This window comes from Podarcis bocagei, assembly GCF_964188305.1.
Source record: "Podarcis bocagei genome assembly, chromosome: 8".
In the NCBI taxonomy this organism is placed as follows: domain Eukaryota; kingdom Metazoa; phylum Chordata; class Lepidosauria; order Squamata; family Lacertidae; genus Podarcis; species Podarcis bocagei.
Window position 1 is genome coordinate 5,053,806 of NC_138133.1, and position 24,238 is coordinate 5,078,043.

The following is a 24,238-nucleotide window of genomic DNA, read 5'->3' on the forward strand; positions in this document are numbered from 1 at the left end:
CGGGCGGCGCTTCGCGGGTGGACTCTGGCCCAAGGAGGCCGGCCGCGAGGGCGTGGGGTTGGCCGGCCTCGCCCGCCCCGCGCCCTTCTCCTGCGGCCGAGTGCCAGCCAGGGGGGCTTGCTCAGAACAATTTAATGGGTTAAATTGAAAAAATTCAAGGTTAGACCGTTAAGATAAATTATAGAATAAAAATTGAGAAAGATGGGAAGAACCTGCTGAAATAGTGAATTGAACTAGAATACAAAAAAAGGGAGGTGTGAGGAGGTCGATGAAACAAGGAAAGGAAAGGTAAAGATATGGAATACTGGATGTGTGTTTTAGTTTCTTTTTTGTCTGTATTTTTTGCTGTATTGTATGGTTTTTATATGTTTTATATGTTTTGTTATTGTTTTTTTCTTCTTCTTTTTTCTGTAATTTTTAAACTTTTAATAAATATCATTTTTTTAAAAAAAACAGAACGTGAGCCGCCGAGGTAAAGGTTGCTGCGTAACTCAAAGGTAATACTTAGAAAAATGAATGTGAATATGAATATACACATTTAATTAAAATAATATTAACAACTCGGTGGGTTCCCGCCCTTGCTGTGCAGAAAAGCAGCGCCTTTTTAATAACCACGTTAACAACAACAACAATAAATTTATAAAAGAAAGACAAGAAATGATTTTGGGCAGAGAAAAGAAAGGCCTTTCTCAGGCAGCGCTGGGTCGGAACTGCGGAACTCGCTCCCTCCGGAGGCAGCAGCGCAGACCAACTCGGGCGGCTTTAAACCGGGATCAGAGCAGTTCGCGGAGGAGGAGGGATTTTTTATTATTTCGGTCACAGACCAGTTCCAGCCACATACAATATCAAGGAAGTCCTAAACCACGATAGGGATACATTGGGATTTGCAATTGGGTATAACAGAGACAATGCAGGTATAGCAACAGTTAAAAAACATAGAACTGCTTCCAAGTACCAATTGCTGGAAACCGCAGGAGGGGAGAGTTGTCGCTTGCCGGCTTCCCATGACTGGCCCTGGCCCTCATCAGCTGTAGGCCAAAGAAGGGCCTCCGTTTATGATCGCAGGGTCCAGGTCAGTTCATAGGGAGGAAGCAGGCCTTGAGGTACTGTGATCCGGAGCCATTTAAGACTTTATAGGTCAAAACCAGCACATTGAATTGGGCCCAGAAACTAATTGGCAGCTAGTGTAGTTGGGCCAGGATCAGTGTAATATGCTTAAACCTTCTTGTCCTGGTGAGCAAATGTTGCACCAGCTGGAGTTTCTGAACCATCTTCCAAGACAGCCTCCTTATAACACATTGCCGTAACCTAACCTAGAGGGAACCAGAACATAGATGGCAAAAGTATTCATCTTTGGTTTGCACTTTTTGGCAATCACTCATGCATGATTAAATAAAAAAAATCCTTCCAGTAGCACCTTAAAGACCAACTAAGTTAGTTCTTGGTATGAGCTTTCGTGTGCATGCACACTTCTTCAGATACACTGAAACAGAAGTTGCCAGACCCTTCTATATAGTGAGAAGGTGGGAAGGGGTATTACTCAGAAGGGTGGTGGGAATGGGAGATTGGCAGATAGCTGAGATGAGCCTGTTGACGACTCTTAACGACTGTAATAGGTCTTACAGGAAAAAGCAAGGGGTGAGAAGGTGAGAAATGGCTTAGTCATGTATAATGAGATAAGAATCCAATGTCTTTGTTCAGACCAGGTCTCTCCATGGTTTTAAGTTTGGTAATGAGTTGCAATTCAGCAATTCATGCATGATTAGTTCTGCATTTGATTAGCTTCATCTTGGAGCCTCCTGGCAATCATACCAGCAGGCCACGTAACTCTTTTTTATGCTATTTGTCAATCAATGCTGCTGTCATTATGATATTTCCCATATTAAGTGACCTTGCTATCTTTACCATAATCCTCCTTATGTGTTGTAGCTAGAGACAGGCATTGCATCTCAGTCACTGTGTGGATTATATGACATTTGTTTGCCTGCCTGTTTATATGATATAATAAAACAAAAAATTGTATTGTATTTCCTACACATACTCCACTTGGCTAATAACCCTGATGATGGCTCTATTCTTTCTCCATGATTGATGGAAGTGACGCTTCTGAATGCCAGTTGCTTGAAACCACAGGAAAGTCGAGTGCTGTTATGCTCAGGTCTTTTGGGCTTCCCGCAGGCCTCTGGTTGGCCACTGGGAGAATAGGTTCCTGGACTAGATGGGCCACTGACCGGATCCAGCAGGCTCTCCTTATAGTTCCCCCACAGCATTGCACATGCATTGTTAATACAGTGGTACCTCTGGGTGCGGACGGGATCCATTCCGGAGCCCCGTTCGCATCATGAGCAGAAAGCAACCCAGTCTGTGCATCTGCGTGTGAACGGGTCACGATTCGCCGTGTCTGCGCATGCGTGTGACATCATTCTGAGTGCCTGTGCATGCGCGAGTGACAAAACCCAGAAGTAACCCGTTCCGTTACTTCCGGGTCGCCGCGGGACGCAACCTGAAAAGAATCGATCTGAAGCAAACGTGTGACTGTACAGAGTTTTTGTTTTATTGCATGCCAGTCTCTGCACTGCCAGGGTCTAATGGTCTGTTGCGTCTTTGCCTTTTTGTTTCATAAAAGTGCACAGCCCAAGGCCCAGTATTTCCATAAGCCCTTTGGGTTAAGTCATTTTAACAGCTTTGTCTAAAATTAATCCAGCATGAATTACTATATTTTCCATGTACAGTGTTTGAGTTCAATCACACAAGATTCCTGTCCTTAAGCGTACCGCAAAGGTACAATCCTGAATTTCTCATAAGTTGTTTTAGTTGGGCCTTGATCCCTTTCATAGACATTCCCTCTGTATGGAGGCATTTATCTTTGGGCTTTAATAGGCCTTTGGTAGTTTTTCTCCTAAAGGACTATTCTCTGCAGATATCCCTACTCTTTGGACCAAGGCATATTAGAAAATGAGCAGCTGTACAGATGGCAGACCACTCACCTCACACTGTTCCTGCTAATATCCATTCACTCCTTCCATTTATTCCACTTCTCTGCTGCCATTCATGGTAGGTAACAAACCACAGGAGGCAGGAACTATTCAATCTAGGCTTACTTGCTGCCTATCCCCCTTTCTGCCTACTTATATCATAGAAAAGGACTCAGCTCCTCATTCAGAACTTGGCATTTTCCACTTCCAATTTAGCCTTGAAGTGAGCATGGCCACAGAGTTGGCATTGGACAATGACACCAAAGAGAAGTCATTCATTTCCCACCCATATCAGCAGTTCATTCTAGCACCAATAAAATTACCTGGAAACAGAGACCAAAGATAAAACAGCTCTAGATTTCTTCCATATTAGTAGTTTATTTGCACAAATGATCAGATATAAAGTATCACTGAGGTAGACTTGAGTCTATCTTAATCTGGGGCTAGTTATAAATAAGATAAAGTTGATGGGTTACCTTATCTCCCAAACAGAAAAGAAAGGAACGTGTTTGGAGATTTACCCTTTCATCGCACCAGCCTCACTCCCCATTTCCGGACACAGATCAAATGAGACTCAGCAGTCACTTTTGCCAATGTTGGTGCAATAAGCTCTCAATATTTATAGGCTTTTTCTTTTTTTAAAAAAAATGGGGGGGAGAGAATCCACAGGCAGCTTTATATTCTTCTTACAAGTGTGAATCGCTTGTGTCTGTCAGAGTTGCTAGCCAGCATTGGGTCCTACAGTGATGGCCTGGTCAATTCATTGTTCCCAATCCAAGTGCCTGACTAGGCATGCTGGTGTTATTAGGACAGTAATGAGTGCTGATGACTCTCTCACTCACATACCAGACATTTTGCTAGTGAGCACTGGAGCTAAGTGCACCCTTTGATTATTCTAGGCTTCATTATGGTCACTGGCTTGTTTCAAAAGAATAGTTGCTACAGCACGTACAGAAGTTAAAGGATTAGCCCAGACGTTGCCAAAGAAACACAGGCCTGTTGCAGGCTATACTGTGAAGAGATAATAGTGTGGTGGCATCGATGGAACAGTGTATGGGAAGTAGCCAACATGGCACTGTGTGAAGAACATCCAATTGCACAATAAAACATGGACCCCCCGTCCTCCCCCTGTGTGCCCCCTAAACTGTTATGGAGCAGATTTAGGTAGGGAGGGGGGTTGAGAGAGTCCTTATGTCTCAGTATGCCGATTCAAAAAGAAGAGACTATTTGTCACTTTTCAAGGGAAATGTGTATCTGTACTGACATCTGAAAAAACCCAGAGGCTCACAAGCATCTATTTGCTGCCGCAAATTAACACGAGTGGCTGTGCCATGGCCTGCCTAGGGTTGCAGTCAGGTTTCGTATGCCAAGCATTCATGCTACAAGCTGGGGAAGGAAGAGTGGCGATACTCACAGCTTTTACTGCAAAAAACCAAGTGGAGCTACTGCTTCAAGCTGGCACGCCTGCTCTGCCCTGTTCCATAACCCACCTGGGCAAGCAGGAGCAGCGTTTTAAGCCTGTGTGATGCGTTGGATGCTGCCCACTCCACATGCCAGGGAACGTTATCGCTAAGCTTTGTTTATTCTTCCCCCTGAAAACAACATTGCCCCCTTCTCATAGCATCTACATGGCAAAGGACTAGCAAAACTATGCATAACATGTCTAGAATCAGCCACAGACCTCTCTCAGGGGCCAGATTTGCTTGGATCTGTTGGCTCTTAGATTCAATGAAAGAGTCAACAGACAAAAGTACGCTATTTACATTCTGAACCTGGATATCAACGGAAGGCCACTGTTAAGTATCACGAGGGGCCCACCATCCCTGTCTCACACCATATATTTTGGGCTAAGGGGTGTGTAGTATGGAATGTTTTTGGCGAAATGCTTCGAAGAATGAGAATAAACCCCTCTTGCGTGTAGTGGCCGCGCTGCCATTTTTCTGCAGGGAGTGCCCTGTGACAGGAAAGGAACAGACTGGCGAGTCCACCGACACTGTCCTTTTCATCTTCAGGATGGAGCGTGAGCCAATCTTTGGTCTCATTCGCGATGTAGAAGCCACTAAGCACTTTTGATACTGGACCTACCAAAAAAACAATAAGCAAATCATGGTGGATTTACAAAGGGCAGAGCTTACCAAAACCTGGTGGTTGCTGAATCTAGTTATTTCCTGACACAAATTCTTTCAGTCTATGATATAGGCTTATAAAGCTTGGAGCAGCACATTTATAAGTGGGGGGCGGGGAGAGAGAGAGAGAGCTCCAACAGCATCATCAATGCTTACAATGCACATATGAGAACCTTTGATGCAGGATCCCAGCTTCAGATGCTTTGAAACTGCTGAGGGCAGAGATCAAACACTAGGGTTTCTAACTGATGGGGTGGAAGTGGGGTGAGATTGGTCCACCCTGAAGCTCAAAGTGGGCAGTGTTGGTTAAGAGGCCTTGCAAAGGGTGCAGCCCCCTTGCAGAAGCTGAACAGAGCGTTGCCAGTGTTTGGAAGGGAACCTTACGTATGGCGCCTGGGATCCTTTGCTGGAAAAAAAGGTGGGATGTAAATGTAGCCAATAAATAAAAGGACATGAACTACTGAGGAAGCCTTGCTTAAATGTCTTGGCATTTACCATGCATGCGGCCTGCACCGCTTCTGAGATGGTGCCGGCATCTGGCTCACACCAAAAAGCTGTGCACTGGAAACATTGCTGGCCCATGTCCGTAATGAGTGCGAAGGTGTGGGCGTCTTTCCCAATCCCAATAAAAGTCACATAGCGGACCTGACATTCCCACAGGCAAGAGCCGTCCTCGTCCTCAGCCTCAAGAAAGAACACAAAAGAGATTAGACTTAAGGATGCGTCCAGGCCACCATTCTTCCTGCACTTCAGTTTTATCCTAGGGACTAATATTTATATGTCCTAGGCCAAATATTGAACCTGTGTGCACATTCTAATAAACCTGATGCAGTGGCCTTGGTATACAAATTTAATACATAATCATAGCATAGGCTTCCAACATTGTAAAGCATGCTAAATGAAAACAATAAGAAAAAAGGTGGATTTCACTGTTCTACTGCAGCTTGCCTGATGAAATTATCTCCCCTCTCCTCCCCCCACCCATGCCCTGTTCTTGGAGTTCTTCTGACCCCTCGGAGCCAGTTGGGGGGTGGGGAGAGGAAGTCCCTGTTGCACAAGCGGAGGTCCTTGAGCAGGGCTCTTGATTATCTTTCTGTAATCCTTACAGCAATGAGATCCAGAGGGAACCACAAACTGTGGTTGGCCCAAGCTTCCCCGGACCCCAACCCCCAGAACAGGCAGTTCTCCGCAAGCCGTGGGAGCCCAGCGCGGGCTCCCACCACTTGCGGAGGGCTGCGTGAAGCCTGGAGAGTCCGAGAGTGATGGCGAAGTTGCGCGCAGCTTTGCCATCACTCCGGGAGCTTGCCAGGCTGTGGGGATAGCTTCCTGAAGCCTGGAGAGTGAGAGGGGTCGGTACGCACCGACCGCTCTCACTCTCCAGGCTTCAGTGAAAGCCTGCATTCGCCCCATAGGACGCACACACATTTCCCCTTCATTTTTGGAGGGGAAAAAGTGCGTCCTACAGGGCAAAAAATACAGTAATATCATTTTTGCTGTCTTCTGTACCAATTCAGTCCATCCAAAGAAAGGTCTTAACTATATATATTTAAAAAAGGATATGGGCTGCAGCAGTTTTCTACAATAGACTTTTCTGTCCCCCTGATGTTACCCTCCACTGCTTCCTTTCTTAATTCCTTCTTCACCCTTTGGCACTCTTGGTGTGCAGTAGAAGGTTGATTTTTTAAAAAGACATGTAAAGGGGTGTGCAGAGTGAAGAATACTCAAGTGAACCAAGGAAGATGTCAGTCAGTGCACATGCAAGATCTCAATGGAGACCCCAGCAATGCCTCCTAATGATTTATGACTACCGCTAAAATGTATATCTTAAGTGGCAGCATTATTCTGGTATTCTGCTTTGAGACTGTGCCTAACAATTAGAACTGCCACCAGCACATAATTCTTATAGACAATTTGTTTTATTTTGTGAGAGCCTATGAACAGAATGTATCGGTATTTTCTCTGACTGCACCAATGTTTATTCAAACAAATTTCTTGTAGTTCTGCCTTCAGTTTCAGAAATATGTATTTCTGACTAAAACGGGTTTGTGCAGGCAGCAATTTTTTTAAAAAAGATCAATAAAAGGAAAGATGTTTTGTAACTGTCTCAGCCTCATTCCACAGAAACTTGTGATTAGTTCTCATTGAAATCAATAGAACAAACCAGCTACAAGTCATTTTCTCTGGACTTGATTCAGAGTGTTATTGTGTTTGCCATCTGTTCTCTGAAAAATGAAATCACTGGGAACAAAAAGGCTATTGAGGGGTTTGCATGCCCACTAGTGAACTATTTTCCAAATTTGTATTTAATAAATTAAATCAAACTATGCACATAATCCAGTCCCATTGATTTCAGTGGAAAAGATCAATGAAACTGTTCAACTCTTTGATTGAAATCAATTGGACTTGTATGATCCAGCCAAAACGAAGCACTTTAAGGTTCCATTGATTTTGGTGGGAGAATTAAGCAGTGGCATCAATCTCTTTCACTGAAATAAATGGGATCTGAAAGTGCTTAGCTTTGTCTAGATCACACGATTGCCATGGAAAATGGCTAGGTAAAGGTAAAGGTACCCCTACCCGAAGACCAGTCGTGTCCGACTCTAGGGTTGTGCGCTCATCTCACTTAAGAGGCCGGGAGCCAGCGCTGTCCGGAGACACTTCCGGGTCACGTGGCCAGTGTGACGAAGCTGCTCTGGCGAGCTGGCACCAGCGCAGCACACGGAAACGCCGTTTACCTTCCCGCTATAAAGCGGTACTTATTTATCTACTTGCACTTAGGGGTGCTTTCGAACTGCTAGGTGGGCAGGAGCTGGGACCGAACGATGGGAGCTCACCCCGCCACGGGGATTCGAACCGCCAACCATACGATTGGCAAGTCCTAGGCACTGCGGTTTTACCCACAGCGCCACCCGCGTCCCTGGAAAATGGCTAGCGTACAGCAAAATACTGAGGCTGCACTCATAAACGCAATGTTTGCTCTGCTGCCCTCCCTGCATTGGAGGAGAAACATCTGCAGGAGGAAGCCTGCGCTGCTCATGGAGGATCCCTAAACCATCAAGCTGATGATGATCAAATGCTTCCAGGACAGAGCAGGGCAGAGTTTGGGGTCACACGCATAGCATAGATTGTGTAGCCTTGAACATCTGGAGAGAGCTCATAGATGAACTAGGGCATTGGAAATTAGGTATAAAATCATTGGATTTCTACTTGGCATATGTAGAGCTAAGATGTCCTGACTACATGTGGCAAACCCCTGATTATGGCATTCAGCGACTGGCTTTACACTAAAGTCCAACGGTCCTCTTGTCTTTCTGGTCTAGCTCCTTTTCCAGTTGCTCAGCCTCTGGGGCAGGCAGGATGCCAGATAGGATGGCTACTGTCAGTCACTTGGTAAGAGGAGAAAGCTGCCAGGGTGGCCAGTATCACAAGGAGCCTTACCTCAGCTTGGTCTGCTTGCATCACTGAGTCTGAAACACTGACAACAGATGGAGTCCACTGGTCACGGCCACGGCTGCCCACCAGGTCTTCGATGGCAGTATTTAGCACATCCATCCCTGAAGTGGTGAGGCAAGAAATAAATGGGTGATCCAAGGGAAAGTGAGAATGCTGATCAGCCAGAGAACAGGGTTCTCTCAAGACTTCCACCATAACTGGGGCACAGTGAAGGGCCTCTTCTTCAGATTTTAGGGGTTGACAGACTTGATAAGGGAGGAGGTCCCCATAAGCAATAACTTCACCCACTGAACACACCAGAGATAGGTAGCAGAATTCAAAGAGCACAGCTACTTACCCATGGCCTTGGACACTGGTGAGGTGCCAATATACAAAGCTTCATATTTCCGGACAGACTCTCCCACGGCATCCAGAATGTCAACTGCCCGAAGCAAAAGGAGGAATTCAGTGTCACACTGAAACAAATGCTTCATCAGCACAAACATTCCTGTTTGCCTGATGGGACAATCTCTCCTCTTCCCAGACACAGTTCTGAGGGTTCTCTCAACCTTCTCCCAGCCAACTGGCAGGGTGGCAGGGTGGGTGGGGAGTCCTATTAGCCAAATCCAGCACTTTATTTCAAGTAAGAAACAGGGATGCTTCTTTAGACCAAAGATGGGAATAATTACTTCAATTCTGTCAGAGCACGGAACTGATAAAGTGCTGACAGGTGCCCCAGAAAGGGACTCATGAGATTTGTAACTTCTGTTACCTTGTAGAGAGACGTCATCTGGAGTGACAGGTTCAAAGGTAACAGATCGGCTGAGGCTGCTACTTGCCACGGCTCGCTCAGCCATGATCTGTAATACAGAGAAAGGTCATGAAAAGTTGGGACCACCTGCTGGAACTTCCCACCTAAACTTGGGTAGTAGTGGTGGCAAAGCTCAGGGAGAAGACCCTCCTAGATGGTAACCCAGGAGAAAGTATAGAAAGAACATTCCCAGTCTTCAATGACATGGCTAGAAGTTGCAATTCAAGTGGGAATCCCATTAGCTTTCTGAATGTTTACTCAGAAGTAGGTTCCCCTTCTTTCAGTAGGACTTACTGCCAAGTAAGCATGCACAGAATTGCCACTCTCCTTAGCTGTGCCCCTCCACCAACAAGGACTGCTAGACTCCTAGAAATCTGACAAGATTCATTTAATACAGAGGTCCTATGAATGCATGGTTCAGAGGAATTTCTTCCAGCCCCCAGCCAACCAGGATGAAATTCCATCTGCCCCCTCCTTGCAAAATGAGAGCAGCCTGGTGCAGGGGACTGGTGCTGCACTTCAGGGGTTGGGACAATCTTCCTTCCTTGTGTGTGCATGTGTGTATGTAGGGAAAGAACCATGCCAGAATCAGCAGGGATACCTTGGAGCACATTTCATGCAGGGCCTTGGCAATGGCCTTGGCAGGCACATTGCAGTGGAAGACGTGGCACTTCAGCATACACGTGTCCTTGTCACTGGCCACGAAAGCAAAATCCCTGCAAGGAGAGGAGAGCCCAGTAAGCAAGGGCAGGGCTCCAGGCACTGGTCCTTGCTGCAGAAGGAAGAAGGGGCCTTACCTGTCCCTTGGGTCAAGCACAGCATGTAGGGAAAGAGAGAAAAAACTGGTTAATGCAGAATCCCTCAAGAAGCAACCCTCTTCATGGTCTGTGTGCTATCAGCTGTAATAGTTTCTGGCAAGAAGAGCAAAGGTTTCTTTGTAGTGAGCAGAAGGACCTCGTGGCAAGGCGAGGACAGCAAGATGGACACAGAGAGCGAGAGAGACCACCATTTCAAGATTCTCCCTCCTACGGGGCCTGTGGCTCAGTTTGGTGCAATGCTAAAAGACTGAGGAGTCGTCCTTCATATTAATTTCCAGCAGCAGAAAATGCCCTCTCCTCTCCACCCCCAGAGCAAAGGTTCCCTCACCTGCCATGGTTGCATCCCACACCCCAGACACGGATGTTGATGATGGGTTGGGAGTGGATGAGGCTCTGGTCCAAAGGATCCACTAAACTCATTGTGTCCTTCTTCAGGATCATCACCATGTTTTGGCCCTGTAAAGGGAAGACTAGAGGACTGTGACTGAGATACAGTGCAGGGGTAGGAAAAAACTTCCACTTGCCTCTTGCAACTAGAGCGATAATGATGTCCCTTTCCTAGGGAAAACAGGGACTGGCATGTTTATCCACCCAGCAGTGCATAAGAACACCTGTATGTAATGTCATGGACTGAATGGGTGCATTTTTGGCAAATATGTACAAGGAAGAGGAATGGGGACACCCAGCAGCTCATGCCTGCGTCCCTGCCAAAGGTGGAAAGGATGCAAAGCAGTGCCTAGACCCAGGAAATCAATTGCTCCATTGAAGGGTGACAACTTGAATAAAATATGGAGGGGGCAGACAGAGGTGGAGCTAGTTGCTTCAGTGCCCAGAGTGGCACACATGCTGTGCACCTGGGGGCGGAGCTAGCCGCAGGAGCGGGGCAGGCGTCCCAGGGGGGCGGGGCAGTGATGTCAAACCCCCCCCATGGATGTCACCCGGGGTGGACCACACCTACCACACCCCCTTCCTCTGCCAGTGGGGGCAGGTAAACCCCGTCTCACATAATTGATCACAAGATGTGGTACCAGCACACCATTGGAATGGCAATGCCCGTCCAATCGGAGTTGCCCCCTATGGCTGCATTCAGCACAAGGGCTGCTGGAAGTCTACGTGGGAGAACACATTTGAGTAGATCTCTCCCTGGGCCTCCCGCACTCACCTCGCCCCACCTGTCCGCAGGGTCCCAGTCGTCACACTTGTTCTGGGAGAGCTGCTGGATGCAGTTATTCACGGCAATGCTGCTTTTGCCAGGAGCCAAGTCCTCCTCGGGGATTTCTACCCAGCCCAACGAGCGCACAACAAAGCACTGGCAAGAGAGGGGCAGAGGGGTTACCGTGAGGCGTGTCTCCAGCCTTCCTAGCTCACCATTGGCTATGCAGCCCAGGCCATTGGCAACTTTTTGTGAACATTTCAGCTCATGTGAACTGGAGCAGCCCCTCCCTCCCTGACTGTACCTCAAATCTAGCCATCATGAACACTTCTGGAGAGCATCAACTGATACCATCACTGCCAAATTCATTGTGCCCTTCTTTACCACATTGTATGTCACAAAGGAGTCCTCGTGCCTGTCCTTATTCGTAGGATGTCCCACCAGATTAGGGATGGGGAACTTTTTTCAGCTTGAGGGCTGCAATCTTTTGGAGGAGGGCATGGCTCACATGCCAGAGGCAAAAGTGGGTGGAGCAAGAGGGACTGGACTAGATGACCCTTGGGGTCCCTTCCAACTCTACAATTCTATTATTCTAAGAAATGTGGTTTTCACCTTTGCACAATAGATGAGTTCCTACTCACGCCCCTCTCTGCCCTCCACCTAGACAATCAGTAAGCATTATCAGTGTTCAGTGACACATCCCAGGCAGGCAGGAACATTCAAGGAGGGTGCAGGGCCAGTGAGGGTCTGGGGAAAGAGGCCTGGAGGGTCACACTCAGCCCCTGGGCCTCTGAGGTCCGTCCCCCACTCCTTGTGCTGCATGGAGAAGGACTAGAGGTATAGAAAGTGAGGCTTTCCTAGCTTCTTTTCCCTCATCAAATTGTAGCTTGTTAAGGATTCATAGCTCAGATTGGTGTGTCGGTGAACTAGTCTTTAATTGCCTTACTCCAAATCTCTAATTATTTACCCATCTAGGAAAGACACTTCCCCTCATTTCCATACTTCCCAAGTGCCCCAGGACATCCTGTTTCTTTACGGAAGATCATGGTGGCCATTTTGGGTGCTGCACTCTTGCGCTGTGCTCTTGCCCTGAACAAAAACCACTTTTTAAGGGCCGTGCAACACCCAGGAGCGCATCCCAGAAGACCCGCATCCTGGTTTTGGCTCCAAAAAAGTTGGACGGCATGCCTTCAGGTGAGAGAAGGAAACAGCAAACCAACTCTGTGTAATTGTATGTGAACTCTCAAAATGAAAGAAATCACAGGGGATACCACAGGGAGATGTTGTCAAGGATAAACCTACCTAAAAGGGTATGGGTGGGAAAGGCCATTATCTCCTGCCCACATCAGAGACAAGTTCTTCTGCAGATAATATCTGACTGGAACTGGTAGAAGTTCCGAATCCTGAAAATTTGCTTTTAGAAAGTTCTTCCCTCTCCCGCTTTCTAAAGCATTCTTTAATTACTATTTTGCTATAAATTGGACTTGCAGTGCTGTGTGATTTAAGAGTTGTTGAATTCTGATTAGGTATTAGGTATCTCTGGATTGAATAACTTATTCTTCTGAGGCAGGGTACTTCATACATGTTTATAGTGATCTGACAACAGGGATGGGTGGCACAGTTAGTCATCTGTCTTCACCAAGCAGTTCATAATTAAAATTACAACTTATCCAACTAAAACAATAGATTCCAAAAATACTTGAGCTGTGTTTAAGTTCTGGGGAAGGAGCTTGTAATTTTTAAAAATAATTTTAAGAGAGGTATCATTCAGTTTTTTAAAAACACATAGGTTAATCAGTTAAAAATAGTTCAGTTACTTGATAAACTATTTTATCAAGGAAAGGGGCCACAGGGTTCAAGGATAGTTGAGGGAACATCACAAAGGACATGGATAAGACCACTCAACATGCATAGATTACTCATTTATACCATCTAGCCAATCTTTCACATGAATGAAAGGGTAGTTAAAACATATTGAGTGATACTGGGAATGCACTGTAAAATGCCAAGGGAATATTCAAAGCAGTTGCTATGATTTTCAGAGCAGTACCGGAAGGTGACACATGCCAGCTTCTCCAAAATAAGAGAGAGACTCTCAGGTTCCAATGAAGAGCCTGATATATTGTGTTGTGAACTGCCCTAAGATATATGGTCAAAATAAAAAAATTCCTTCCAGTAGCACCTTAAAGACCAACTAAGTTAGTTCTTGGTATGAGCTTTCGTGTGCATGCACACTTCTTCAGATACCTGAAGAAGTGTGGTATCTGAAGAAGTGTGCATGCACACGAAAGCTCATACCAAGAACTAACTTAGTTGGTCTTTAAGGTGCTACTGGAAGGAATTTTTTTATTTTGACTATGGCAGACCAACACGGCTACCTATCTACTAAGATATATGGGTATAGGGCAGTATACAAATTTAATAAACAAACAAACAAAGCTCACAGAGGGGTAAATTTTCTGCAGCAGCCTCCAAGGAAGGGCCTTACCTATTCTGAATCTGGACCCCTTGGCTCAAAGAAAGGGGCTTCCTCAATCAGCCAGGTTTCGGAGCTACGTACCCCCTGTGTCCCCCACCTCACCTGACTGTACCTTGGAGCCAAGCTCTGGGTTGCCCTGGTGATGCTCCTCCCCATGCCAGCTCACTGATGTCCTGTAACAGGTAGACAAGCATAGCAGTGACATGGAGGTTCTCAGTCGTGGCATAACTCTAGCGAGCGTCTGTTCATCCCCAGAGTGGCAGCTGTGGATCTCATCGTTCTCTCAACTCTCCAACACATCATTAAGTTTAATTCACTTACATTAAGTTTAATTCAATGGTACAAGCCTCTATTGGTCCTAACCAAAGGCTTGTCAGCTCTAACCCTATTGATGTACTTTGCAGGGACTAGGCACCTCCAGCCTGTACTTTGCAATCCCAGTCCTTTCCCATTTTGGTGGAACCATCTGAGTAGGATGGAGATTGGAGCAGAGGATCAGTATTTCTTTATGACTCAAAAGTTAGACCAAAGACTTGTGGGATGGAAACAAACCTGCTTGCTTCTGCATCTGCACAGAGCTGAGCTACCTGTGAGGTCACCAGAAGAGACCATGAACAGGCCCTAGAGGTCTCTTTCACTTTTACTCAGATTCGATGCGCTCTAGTGTTTGGATGAAGTGCCCCTGCCCCCAGGAGACAACCCTACCTTCTGGGCAGCGATGCCATCGGACTTGGGATAGGTCTCTCCCTTGGCAGACGTCTTACTGTTGCAACCTGAAGGTCCTGAATGAGGACAGAAAAGAAGGTTGTGAAAGTGAAGAAAATGTGGCACTGTTGTTTTATTAACATTGAGGCTCAGCTAAGCAGCTAAAGTGTGTATGTAGAACTTCAGTCTATGGTTGCAAGCAGTTGAGCCATGAAACATTTGTAAGGATTTTTTATATATAAAAAAGAAAGGAAAATCCCAGGAGGAGGGGGAGGGGGAATTGGCCAGCTTAAGCCACTATAGTACTCTGGAGGGATGTACACCTTGATATTAAAAAGCTCTTATTCCCACACTTCTAATGAAGTACTGAGTCCTTTAGCACTATTTAGACAGCACAAGAAGATTTCAGAAAGGTGTGAAAGAAAAAAAAATGTCATCTGCAAGCCCCAAGCAGCACTACAAGGACTTCTGTTTTGGGCTGGCTGGAGCTGTGAAGACGAGAACTTCTGAAAGGAGCTGAGGACATATTTTGTTGTACTCTCCATTTGTTTTCTTCTAAAAAAGCAAATTCCATCATGATTTTCAAAACAGATGCATTGAGCCAAGTCCTAATGGAAAGCAGTTTGGTACCCCAATAGACAATGTTACTTTACTGCATGAATAAAAAAAGATCATTATGGCAAATCAATAGATTTTAGCATTGATTACATCTATTTTATCCTAGGCATTCACAGTACCTTACTGGATAGCTTCTGCTGACTAATGCTACAATCCTAAACATACCTGGAAGACCCACTGAAATCAATCCAAGTAAACAAATTTAAGCTTTTTAAGACATTGCATTTTACAGCAGAAGCGCCACGGAAAATGCAGCTGTAATCTCCCTCTCTCCACAGCTGTTCACCCAGTCAAGTGACTCAGTTGACCCCACCAGTTCATGCCCTCTGGGTGTTATCAGTCTTTGGTGTCAGCTTTGAAAGCCAGAAGTCCCTGTTGCCCAGTAAGAACAAGAAGATCACGCAGAAGCATGCAAACCTACAAATGGTGGCAGGTGGGACTGACAGTCCACAGTTACTACTCTGTTAAATTTTACCACACAAGGCTCTGTATATGTGTCACCACGAGACACAGGCGAGTGCATTTATGGGTATATGTAAAGAAAAACAGCAGCCCTAGAGAGAAGAAGGGTTGGGCTGCTGGCATTACTTTTCACATGGGTCCCATCAATCATACACAAAAAGGCTTTGGAATCCTGATACCGTTTCTGGCAATGCAGCTTCCCCAGTGTGCGCTAAACCAGAGGGGCAAGATGGGTGTTGCCACTGGGTGGTGCCCGTGGGCACATGCCAGTAGTAGGTCCCAGAGGAGTCGTGGATTTTCCTCCATCCTGGGGGAAGATCAAGATCTGCCTCCAGATTCTGGTCGTTCCATAGGTTGTCTAAAGAGAGAAAAGACTTCAGATGAGGAAAAGGGCAAGTTTCATTTCAAAGGATGGTGACAACAGCTTCTACAGAAAGGTAGAAAAAAGATACATCAAAATGCCACTCTCTCTAATTTAAGACACATCATTTCTGAATATTCCAGCTGAAAAATCTAATGTGGAATAACAACAGAGGACAGGTGCATGAAGATATACATTTACATGCTTCCATCTATTCTTACAAACCACAGAATATTTATGAGCCCCTTGTCCAGTCCTTGCTGGGCAGTCCAGTGGAAAATTTCAGTCAGTATTTACTCCTATATTTGCAAGGGTTAAACTTAAAGCCTTCTTCTCCCTAGCTGGTTAAAAAAGAGTTAACAAAAGTCAAGGATGTAGTAACATTACACAGTGGGGTGTTCAGCATTGAACAGAAGACTCAACACTGTAAAGATGTGAAATCAATACCCACAACCCCCACGGCCATCACACAGATACCAGAAGCAGAGCACATAGTAAAACTATGGAATTTGTTCCCAGAAACAGTGGTGATGGCCACCAACTTGGACACTTTTAAAAGGGATCTGACAAATGCATGCAGGATAAAGCTATCAGTGGCTACTAACCATGATGGCTATGCACAATCTTCAGTATCAGAAGCAGTATGCAAAATTTCTGGAAATCCTAAAAAGCACGGTTTTAATGAGGAGAGAGATGGAGCCCAGTTTCCCTCACTCTCTACTTTCCTGGAGAATGAATGTACAGGCACCAGAATGTGAAACCTGCTGTTTCCCTGCAGGACTTCCAGGAGCAGAGCTATGACCGTAACTGTATCTGCCCCAGCGCACACAGCTAAAAATACCCAAAGGTCAGTGTGCCCCTTCTGCTTTATTATCCTGTTGATTCTCCCAGTATGGAGGGGACAGAAGGTGAATAATCCATCACTTGCCATTCAGTTACATACTGCAGGCACTGCTGTCTCTTGCCTGCCAAACTGCATTCTATTTAATCAGGTCTCGCCATCCTTTAGAGTGGCTCAACCAGCTGCCAGAAGTAGCAGCACAGAGGTTGACACTTCCCGCCTGCAGAGATCAGAGCAGAGAAGCACCAACCAAGCTGCTTTCTGACATTCACACATTTCCTGACTGCCAGTTGTCTCCCAGGAAACAGCACCCAAGAGCCTGACCTGCGCTGATGGACAGCCATGACGCGCAGACCATCTGAAATTATTCTCCAGAGCAGCCTTCTTCAGGTAGCAAGCCGTTTACACACAGCATCGCACCTTGCAGGCTGGGCTATTTTCTCCCTGCCACACAAAGCTATTTCTGTGCCAAACTTTGTAGCAAGATGCTAGATGTGAGCAGACTGATATGCTGAGGCTGTTGCTATGGGGAATAAGATAAAACAGCCTCCAAGTAGCAGTTGGTTTGGGTGCCTCTGGCAGGACTATATGTGGCTGACTGTTCACACCATTCTGGAAAGGGTAGCCAGAGCAAAATGCAGACATTCCTAGTGACTAATCAGTATGCACAAGCACAGCAAGAACTTAACTGTTAGAGTCAATAGACAAATTCTCCTGACTGCCACTGGATTCATCAAACTGGCTCCCAATTCACTAGTTGAAAATGAAAATTAAAGCTTGTTGACTTCACCTTAATGATGCCCCCATTCAGGCAATTTCCTGAACTTGTGCGGGCTCAAAGTGGGGACAAGAAGGGCTGCACATGAAAGTCCCAGCCACTTGCATTCGGTTAAATGTGCTTAGAGACCTTATCACTGTCAGGATCCTTGTCTTATCAGGGTTTTTCTTCACAATGAGGATTTGAAGCATGTTCCCATGAATGCACTTAGAAACCCTGTGCAGATGTCTAAAAGGAAGCCTGTGTGCCCAGGGGCTGTTAGAATGGGGCTTAAGCATGCTCATCTCTGCCCATACCCACTTTGAGGCTACAAGTGTTCAGGTGAACACACAAACAGGTCTTATGTGTATTCTCGCCTGGGGAAGCAGACTTAAATCCAAACCATAGCAAAATTGTTGGTCTTTCAGGTTTAGAGACTGTGTCTCTAAAAGTTTTTCTGAAAATCCTGGAAATTGATAGTGGATCTGGCAAGTTTTCCTGAAAAAGAATGCTCCAGTTTTCCATTTCCTCCAAATAGTGCCCTGCCCTGAAATTCATACTCAGCATAGCTCAGGCAGTGAGCTGACATCTTAATTCAACCAAAGCTGAGTTCTAGTTTTAATCATTTACCTCTGCCATCTGCTCTTGTTTTCAGAAGTACCCACTTTGGAAAAATTGGTGATATCCACATTTTGCAAAGAGAAATGGAGTGTCTTCCATTTGCCTGGCTCTCTTTTCCTTCAAAATCCAAGGAATGTGGGAGGCAAGTTTCTCTGTTCACCAGCCTGGCAGGGAGTTAGACCAACAGCTAATTTTGCTGTAAGACCACCTGCATAAAGGAATGCGGTGGGAATGAAGCCCCAACCCTCCACTGTCCAACTCAGCCTATTTGTATCCAAATGCCACAAATGGCACTCCATCCTTTTCCCACTTTCATCATCTAGCATCACAAGTGAGTCAGATTTGGCAAAGAAACTGTCAGCTGCTGACTTCCAAATGCAAGGACATAACAAAGGATTAGCATCTAACCAAGTCCACCACTAACTTGCCCTCTGTAGAGAAGCAGTTGGTCAGTAATGGTGCAATCTGAAGATCAGCAAGAATAAAAAGGAAAGATCACTGAAGAATAATACATGTTTTTCAAGGCAGCATTATTCTTTACGAAGCAAAACAATAAACAAACATCAGTGAGGTAGCCGTAGGCTTAATTTTCTCTGTTGTGGGGTTTGGGAACTGGAATGGAGATGCTATTCATACTAAACAGCAAGTTAATAAGAAAGATGATGTAGATTGGCAGGGTAGGGGAGAGATTTACAGGTTCTTTCCCATAGCCCTCTATGTGCATAGGCCTACACACCAGGCTGTGTGTTGACTTGCCCAAAATTACACGAAAGAAATAGCCCCTAATTCTGTGTGCACTCCAACTATTAGGATATGACAGCAACTAGGAACACTCAACACTACCCAGAATTAGAGCTTCTAATAACAGCTTTCATTAAACCACAGCATTCACCTCAAGGCCCCTTCATAATCAAAGTGTGTTGACTGAGTTATGAGACGTGAAAGAGGACAAAATACCTACACCTTGGATAGTTATGCAGAAATGGGACTTGGAGCAGGCATAGCTTGTCCCATATGCTGCACCTTCTAAAACTCCCACTTCTACACAACTATTAAAGAACACTGTCTGCTTTTACATCTGGCCACGCTAATTGCCAAATGGTCAGTGGGAAAAGGGTTAAACATATCCTCCCTATCACTTCAGCTCTGAGCAAATTCATACTGCAATAGAGTAAGAAGAAAAGAAGTTAGATAATTTGTGCATCTCACCATAGTATTTTGTTTGATAGGCTTTTGTATGATGGCTTCTTATAAGATCTGTGCTGCTAAGGACCCTTTGTACAGTAGAATTGCCTCTTCTACTGTCCCTTTACTAAAATGGTTGCACAGGGGGGAAAATAACATCTTAACCTTCCTCCTCCCTACCTTGGCAAACCAATAAATTGTTACGCTTGTGCCAAGCTCTGAGAATTTAATCAAGGAAATGCAGCTTTCACAGATGGGATTGATTTGGCTAGAACAGTGATGTCCACAACTCAGCCCGTTCCTCCCAATTTTCAGGCCTTGGGGATGGAATATTTGGGATGAGGGATGGTAGTAACTTTCCTTCATTTTTATTTGCAAAGAAATGGAAGCATTTCCCCTCCTGGAACAAGGCAGCAGATGGGCTCAAAAAAGCTGGGAAATTGTGTGGGAGTGATTTTCTTAGCAAGTACCGTACTTATCTTTAGCAAAATCCTGCTCTCTTTGCATATCTTACAGGTTCAGAGCAAAATTTTGGCTTTGAGAGTGAATCTTGAGAATCTCCAAATAACACAGCTCTTCTCAAACAAACCCAGCTACATTTTAAGTGACAATTGGCAGGTGGTAACCAAGGAGAGGGTGTGGTGCCATGCCTATTAAATGCTCTCGACACAGAGGTACACTGGCACCAAGTTTCTTGTCTTGCCAGCACCAGGCAAATATGCTTGTATTTGCCCAGGTTTGGAATGTCAATATGGCATCTATGGATGCAATGGCAGTTATGAGGACCTCCCCTGGCACATGTGTGCTCACTACCCCTTTTATTATGAGTACATACAGCTGGAGGAGGTGGTGGGAAAAGCAAAATGCAAAGCTCTATGTGCTTTTTAAGGCTCAGGCTCACAACAAAATGACCAAGAGGTAAGAAAGAAAGTGGGTATCAGAGAGGAAGGAGAATGATCTGGGTGACTGAGAGAAGGAAAACATAGTAATGAAGGGGAAGGTGAGGCGATAGTAGGATGCCACATGAATCCAGGTGGAAGAAAGACCTGGAGAAAGAGACACAGACAGACAACAGACAGACAGACAGACAGAACGGAGGGGCAGAGACAGGAGAAACATGCACACATGTACACCCATGTCAGACCAGGGAACACCCATCCTCTTGAAACTTCAGGTTTTTTCACAGGCTTACCAGCAGCACCACATCACAGATCACATCTGTTCCTATTGACTGAACCATTGATCTGAGGCATATATCCCTATGGGAACTCCAAAAGGGAACTCCTCAAAACCACCATCAAACCATAGTTCGCCCCTGTATCCACATATATTTGTTGATTGTTTTGTCACCCTCTGCAAAACTCATGAAGATCCATGCCTAGATAAATGTTTTTTGTGATGCCTAGATAAATGTTTTTTGTGATGCTGGCAAGCACTGGATCTGTTATTTTTACTGTGTAGTATACCACAATGAACTTTATCTTGGTGGTGTGTAGTATACCACAATGAACTTTATCTTGGTGGTTTATTTTGGAGAACACTATGTAAAACTATTGAAATTGAAGCGGATCTGTTGTTTATTTTATCTTAAGCTTTCATTGTAAGAAACAAATAAAACATCAAAACAACCATGTTGATATATTAGAGGTCCTGTAGCATAGACTGCACAGGTTTGGTTAATGATATTACACCCAAGTGTATGGCTTCCTACCCTTGAAGCATGCAGGCAACTTCATAACTACATTTCTCCCCCCCCCCCCCTCATGGCCCCAGAGCTGCTGAGCCATGACAGCAGCATTGGAAGGAAAGGAGGAGGGAGGGAGGGAGAGAGGGAGGCAGCCAGCCAGCCAAGGCTGGTGAGGGCCCAGGTCAGCAAGCTGATGTTTGATGAGTTCTAAAGGGTGAGCAGATGATGAGTTAGGCTTTCATGAGTAAGGAGAGGGAGTTTTGAGTAAGGAGAGGGTGGCTTTGGCAAGGCATAAAGGAAGAGTATTGGTGGCTTTGGTGAGGGGTAAAGGGAGATAATGTGTGGATTTGGTGGGGGTGGGGGTAGGCAGGGTTGGTGAGTGAAACAAGGAAGAACATAAGAAGGCCCTACTAGGTCAGGACAATGGGTTATCTTGTCCGGCATCATGTTCTCACAGTGGCCAAGTGGATGCCTATGGTGCAGAACTTGCTAGGGTTCCCTGGAGACTTTCTTGCAGTTCAGAGTGCCTGAAGTAAGAGCTCTCCTGTCAATATGAGAGCAACGGGGAGTGAGTGTAATTCAGAAGGTGGTTATCCCTGGACTATTAGATTGAGATCCTAAGCATATCTCGTGGGAATGAATTCCACTGAACTTGAAAGGACGTGCTTCCATACAGTTGTATTTAGACTGGGTACAACCCTCTGACGATGCCAGTCATCGCAGGCTTACCTTTCTGTTCTACACACTATAAGAAACTGATGAAATATGGCACAATTTATCCTCTGCGTGTGTGTTGTACTCCTACTCCTGTGAAGTTGGGGGACTCAAGGGGGATTTCAGAACTCGAGGCGACTTTCCCTAGGGTACAGCGGGCTTCTCCTTTCAGCACTATGGAAAGCTCCCCGGAGGCTGCTGCCCCCGCCCCCAAATGCAAAGCTAGAGAGCGGGACAACAGGCGGCGCTGAGCCTCTGCCCCACGGCGTCGAGAAAAGCACTTGCAGGCGCCTCCGGCGAAGTGCAAGGGGTCGCCATAACCCTTTCCGCGACAGCAAGTTTCCCACTCCCTCCTTTTCTCCCCAAGCGACAAACAGCCCGAGTGGTTTGGAGTACATAGCGGGGACCTGGGGAGGGGGCGCGCACACTCGCTGCTTCAGCCGAGCCACTGGGTAACCCCTCACCCAACTCCCCGGGAGCAGAACTTGGTCGAAGAGCCCGAAGTCCCAAGCCGGGGCGGGAGCACGAGGCAATGCTCCCCGCACGGGGCTGGGGGGGGGGGGAGTCCGGGCGCCCCTTCCAAAACAGCCGCGCAGGCGAAGGGAAGAGGCGCGCGCCCGCGCGATCACGCCCGCCTCCGTCATGGAGACGCCCGCCTGGCTCTTCGGAGGGGGCTCCACTTGGGGCTGCGCCCCCAGCACCCCCGGGTGGGCGCCGCGACCATCTTCCCCCACCCCAGCCGGCGCCCCTTGCTCTTACCGTCGCAGTTGACCAGGATGATGGCCAGCATATAGTCCTTGCCCAGCATGGCTTCGCTCGGTCGGGCGGCGAGCAGCCCCGAGCGCGGAGGACGACGGCGGCAGCGGCAGCAGCAGCAGGAGCGCTGTGCCAGAGGCCGACCCCAGAATGCGGGGCGGGCGGAGCGAAGAGCGCGGACTGGGCAGATCCGGGAGGAGAGAGATGCTGACGAGGGAGGGCGATCCAAAGCCGTGACGCAAGAGGCATCGTGCAACACCGAGGCCCACGGGCTCCAGTGGGACTTGGCTTCCCAAATTGAGCGTGCACAGAATGGCAGCCCAAGGTGGGAGGAAGTGTCTGCTGATCTTACTTCCGAGTAAACAGGCTGGGGGGAAAAAGAGCCTTCCTGGATCAGGCCAAGGACCCATCTCGTCCAACATCCTGCTCTCAGACTGGTGGACCACATGCCCCTGATAAGCCCACCAAAAGGACCAGAGCTTTCCACACCTGCGATTCCCAGCAACTGGTATTCTGAGGCACACTGCCTCAAGCACTGGAGCCAGAACACAGCCACAAACACTCCATACATTTCTCCAGCCCTCTTTTAACGCAATCCAAGTGGGCGGCCATTACAGCCTCTTGAGGTAGCTAATTATTTAGCCTGCTCTGAATGTTCCAATATTTAGCTTAATTGGAGAACCCCACTGTTCTAGCATTATGAAACTCCTTTCACACTTCCTCTCACCTTGCATAATCTTATACACCTCTTAACACGTTCCCCTTATTACACATAAACAAAACAGCCCAAAATATTGTAACCTGCTCTAACCCCTTGATCATTTTGCTTGCCTTTTCTGCCTCCTTTCCAGCTCCACAATGTCCTCTTTGCAGTGAGGTGGCCAGAAGTGCGCACAGTACTGTATTACAGTACAAGTGTAGTCTCACATCATGTATAATGACACTTTGTATAATGACATTATGATACCGGTAGTCTTATTTTCAATCGCTTTCCCAATGACTCCTATCATGGAATTTACCCTTTTCACAGTTGTCACACATCTTCATCCAGCTATCCACTATGATGATGCTTCTGTGCCTTGAAACACAGCCACCCTCTGTGGGTTGGGCAACCAAGTCAGAACTTGGGAGGGACACCAGAAGTTGCCTTATAGCAGCTCAGCTCCACATTGTCTACTACACTGACTGGCAGTGGCTCGGGGGTTTTTTGGACATGGGTCTTTTCCAGTCCTGCCTGGAGATGCTAGTAGTTGAAAGAGATGGAGGGGATTCCAATGGTATTCTAGTCCAACCCCTTGCAATGCATGAATCTAAAGTATAAATGACAGATGACCATCCAATCCCTGCCTAAAAAAACTCCAAGGAAGGAGAGTCCACCACCTTCTGAGGAAGTCCGTTCCATTTCATGCAACCAAAGTAATGGGCTGTAATCCAACAAAGTGTAAACCTTAATAAATTTGTCCAGACTTTAAGGTGCCACAAAGCGCTTCGTTGCTATTTTTTGCCCCAAGAGACTAATCCAACTACCCCTCTGGTTGACTGACACTCATCTGTCTTGGGAGACAATGGAAGTGTGCGCCTTTTGTGCTGTAGTCAAACCTTTGGAAAATTACAGTCTGTGCTGTGGCTGTAGAGACCGAAACCGGACATGTTTTGTTGCAGCTAGGGCAAATGAAGGTCTCCAGTTGTGGTGATCCTTGGGGATCCTGCCGTTTTACATTCTAGGAACATAACCAA

General features: G+C 46.4%; 1 protein-coding gene across 1 annotated transcript; it reads right to left on the reverse strand.

Moving 5' to 3' along the window:
- Positions 1-3,329: 3,329 nt before the first annotated feature.
- Positions 3,330-23,207, reverse strand: APBB3 (amyloid beta precursor protein binding family B member 3). The gene is made up of 12 exons (XM_081206368.1): positions 22,505-23,207; positions 15,759-15,937; positions 14,500-14,576; positions 13,907-13,967; positions 11,325-11,471; positions 10,491-10,618; positions 9,946-10,060; positions 9,306-9,393; positions 8,892-8,975; positions 8,540-8,655; positions 5,597-5,785; positions 3,330-5,056 (listed from the first exon to the last, which is right to left on the reverse strand). Exons 1-12 carry the CDS (start codon positions 23,070-23,072, stop codon positions 4,823-4,825), a joined length of 1,986 nt encoding a protein of 661 aa, XP_081062494.1. The 5' UTR covers positions 23,073-23,207; the 3' UTR covers positions 3,330-4,822.
- Positions 23,208-24,238: the final 1,031 nt, after the last annotated feature.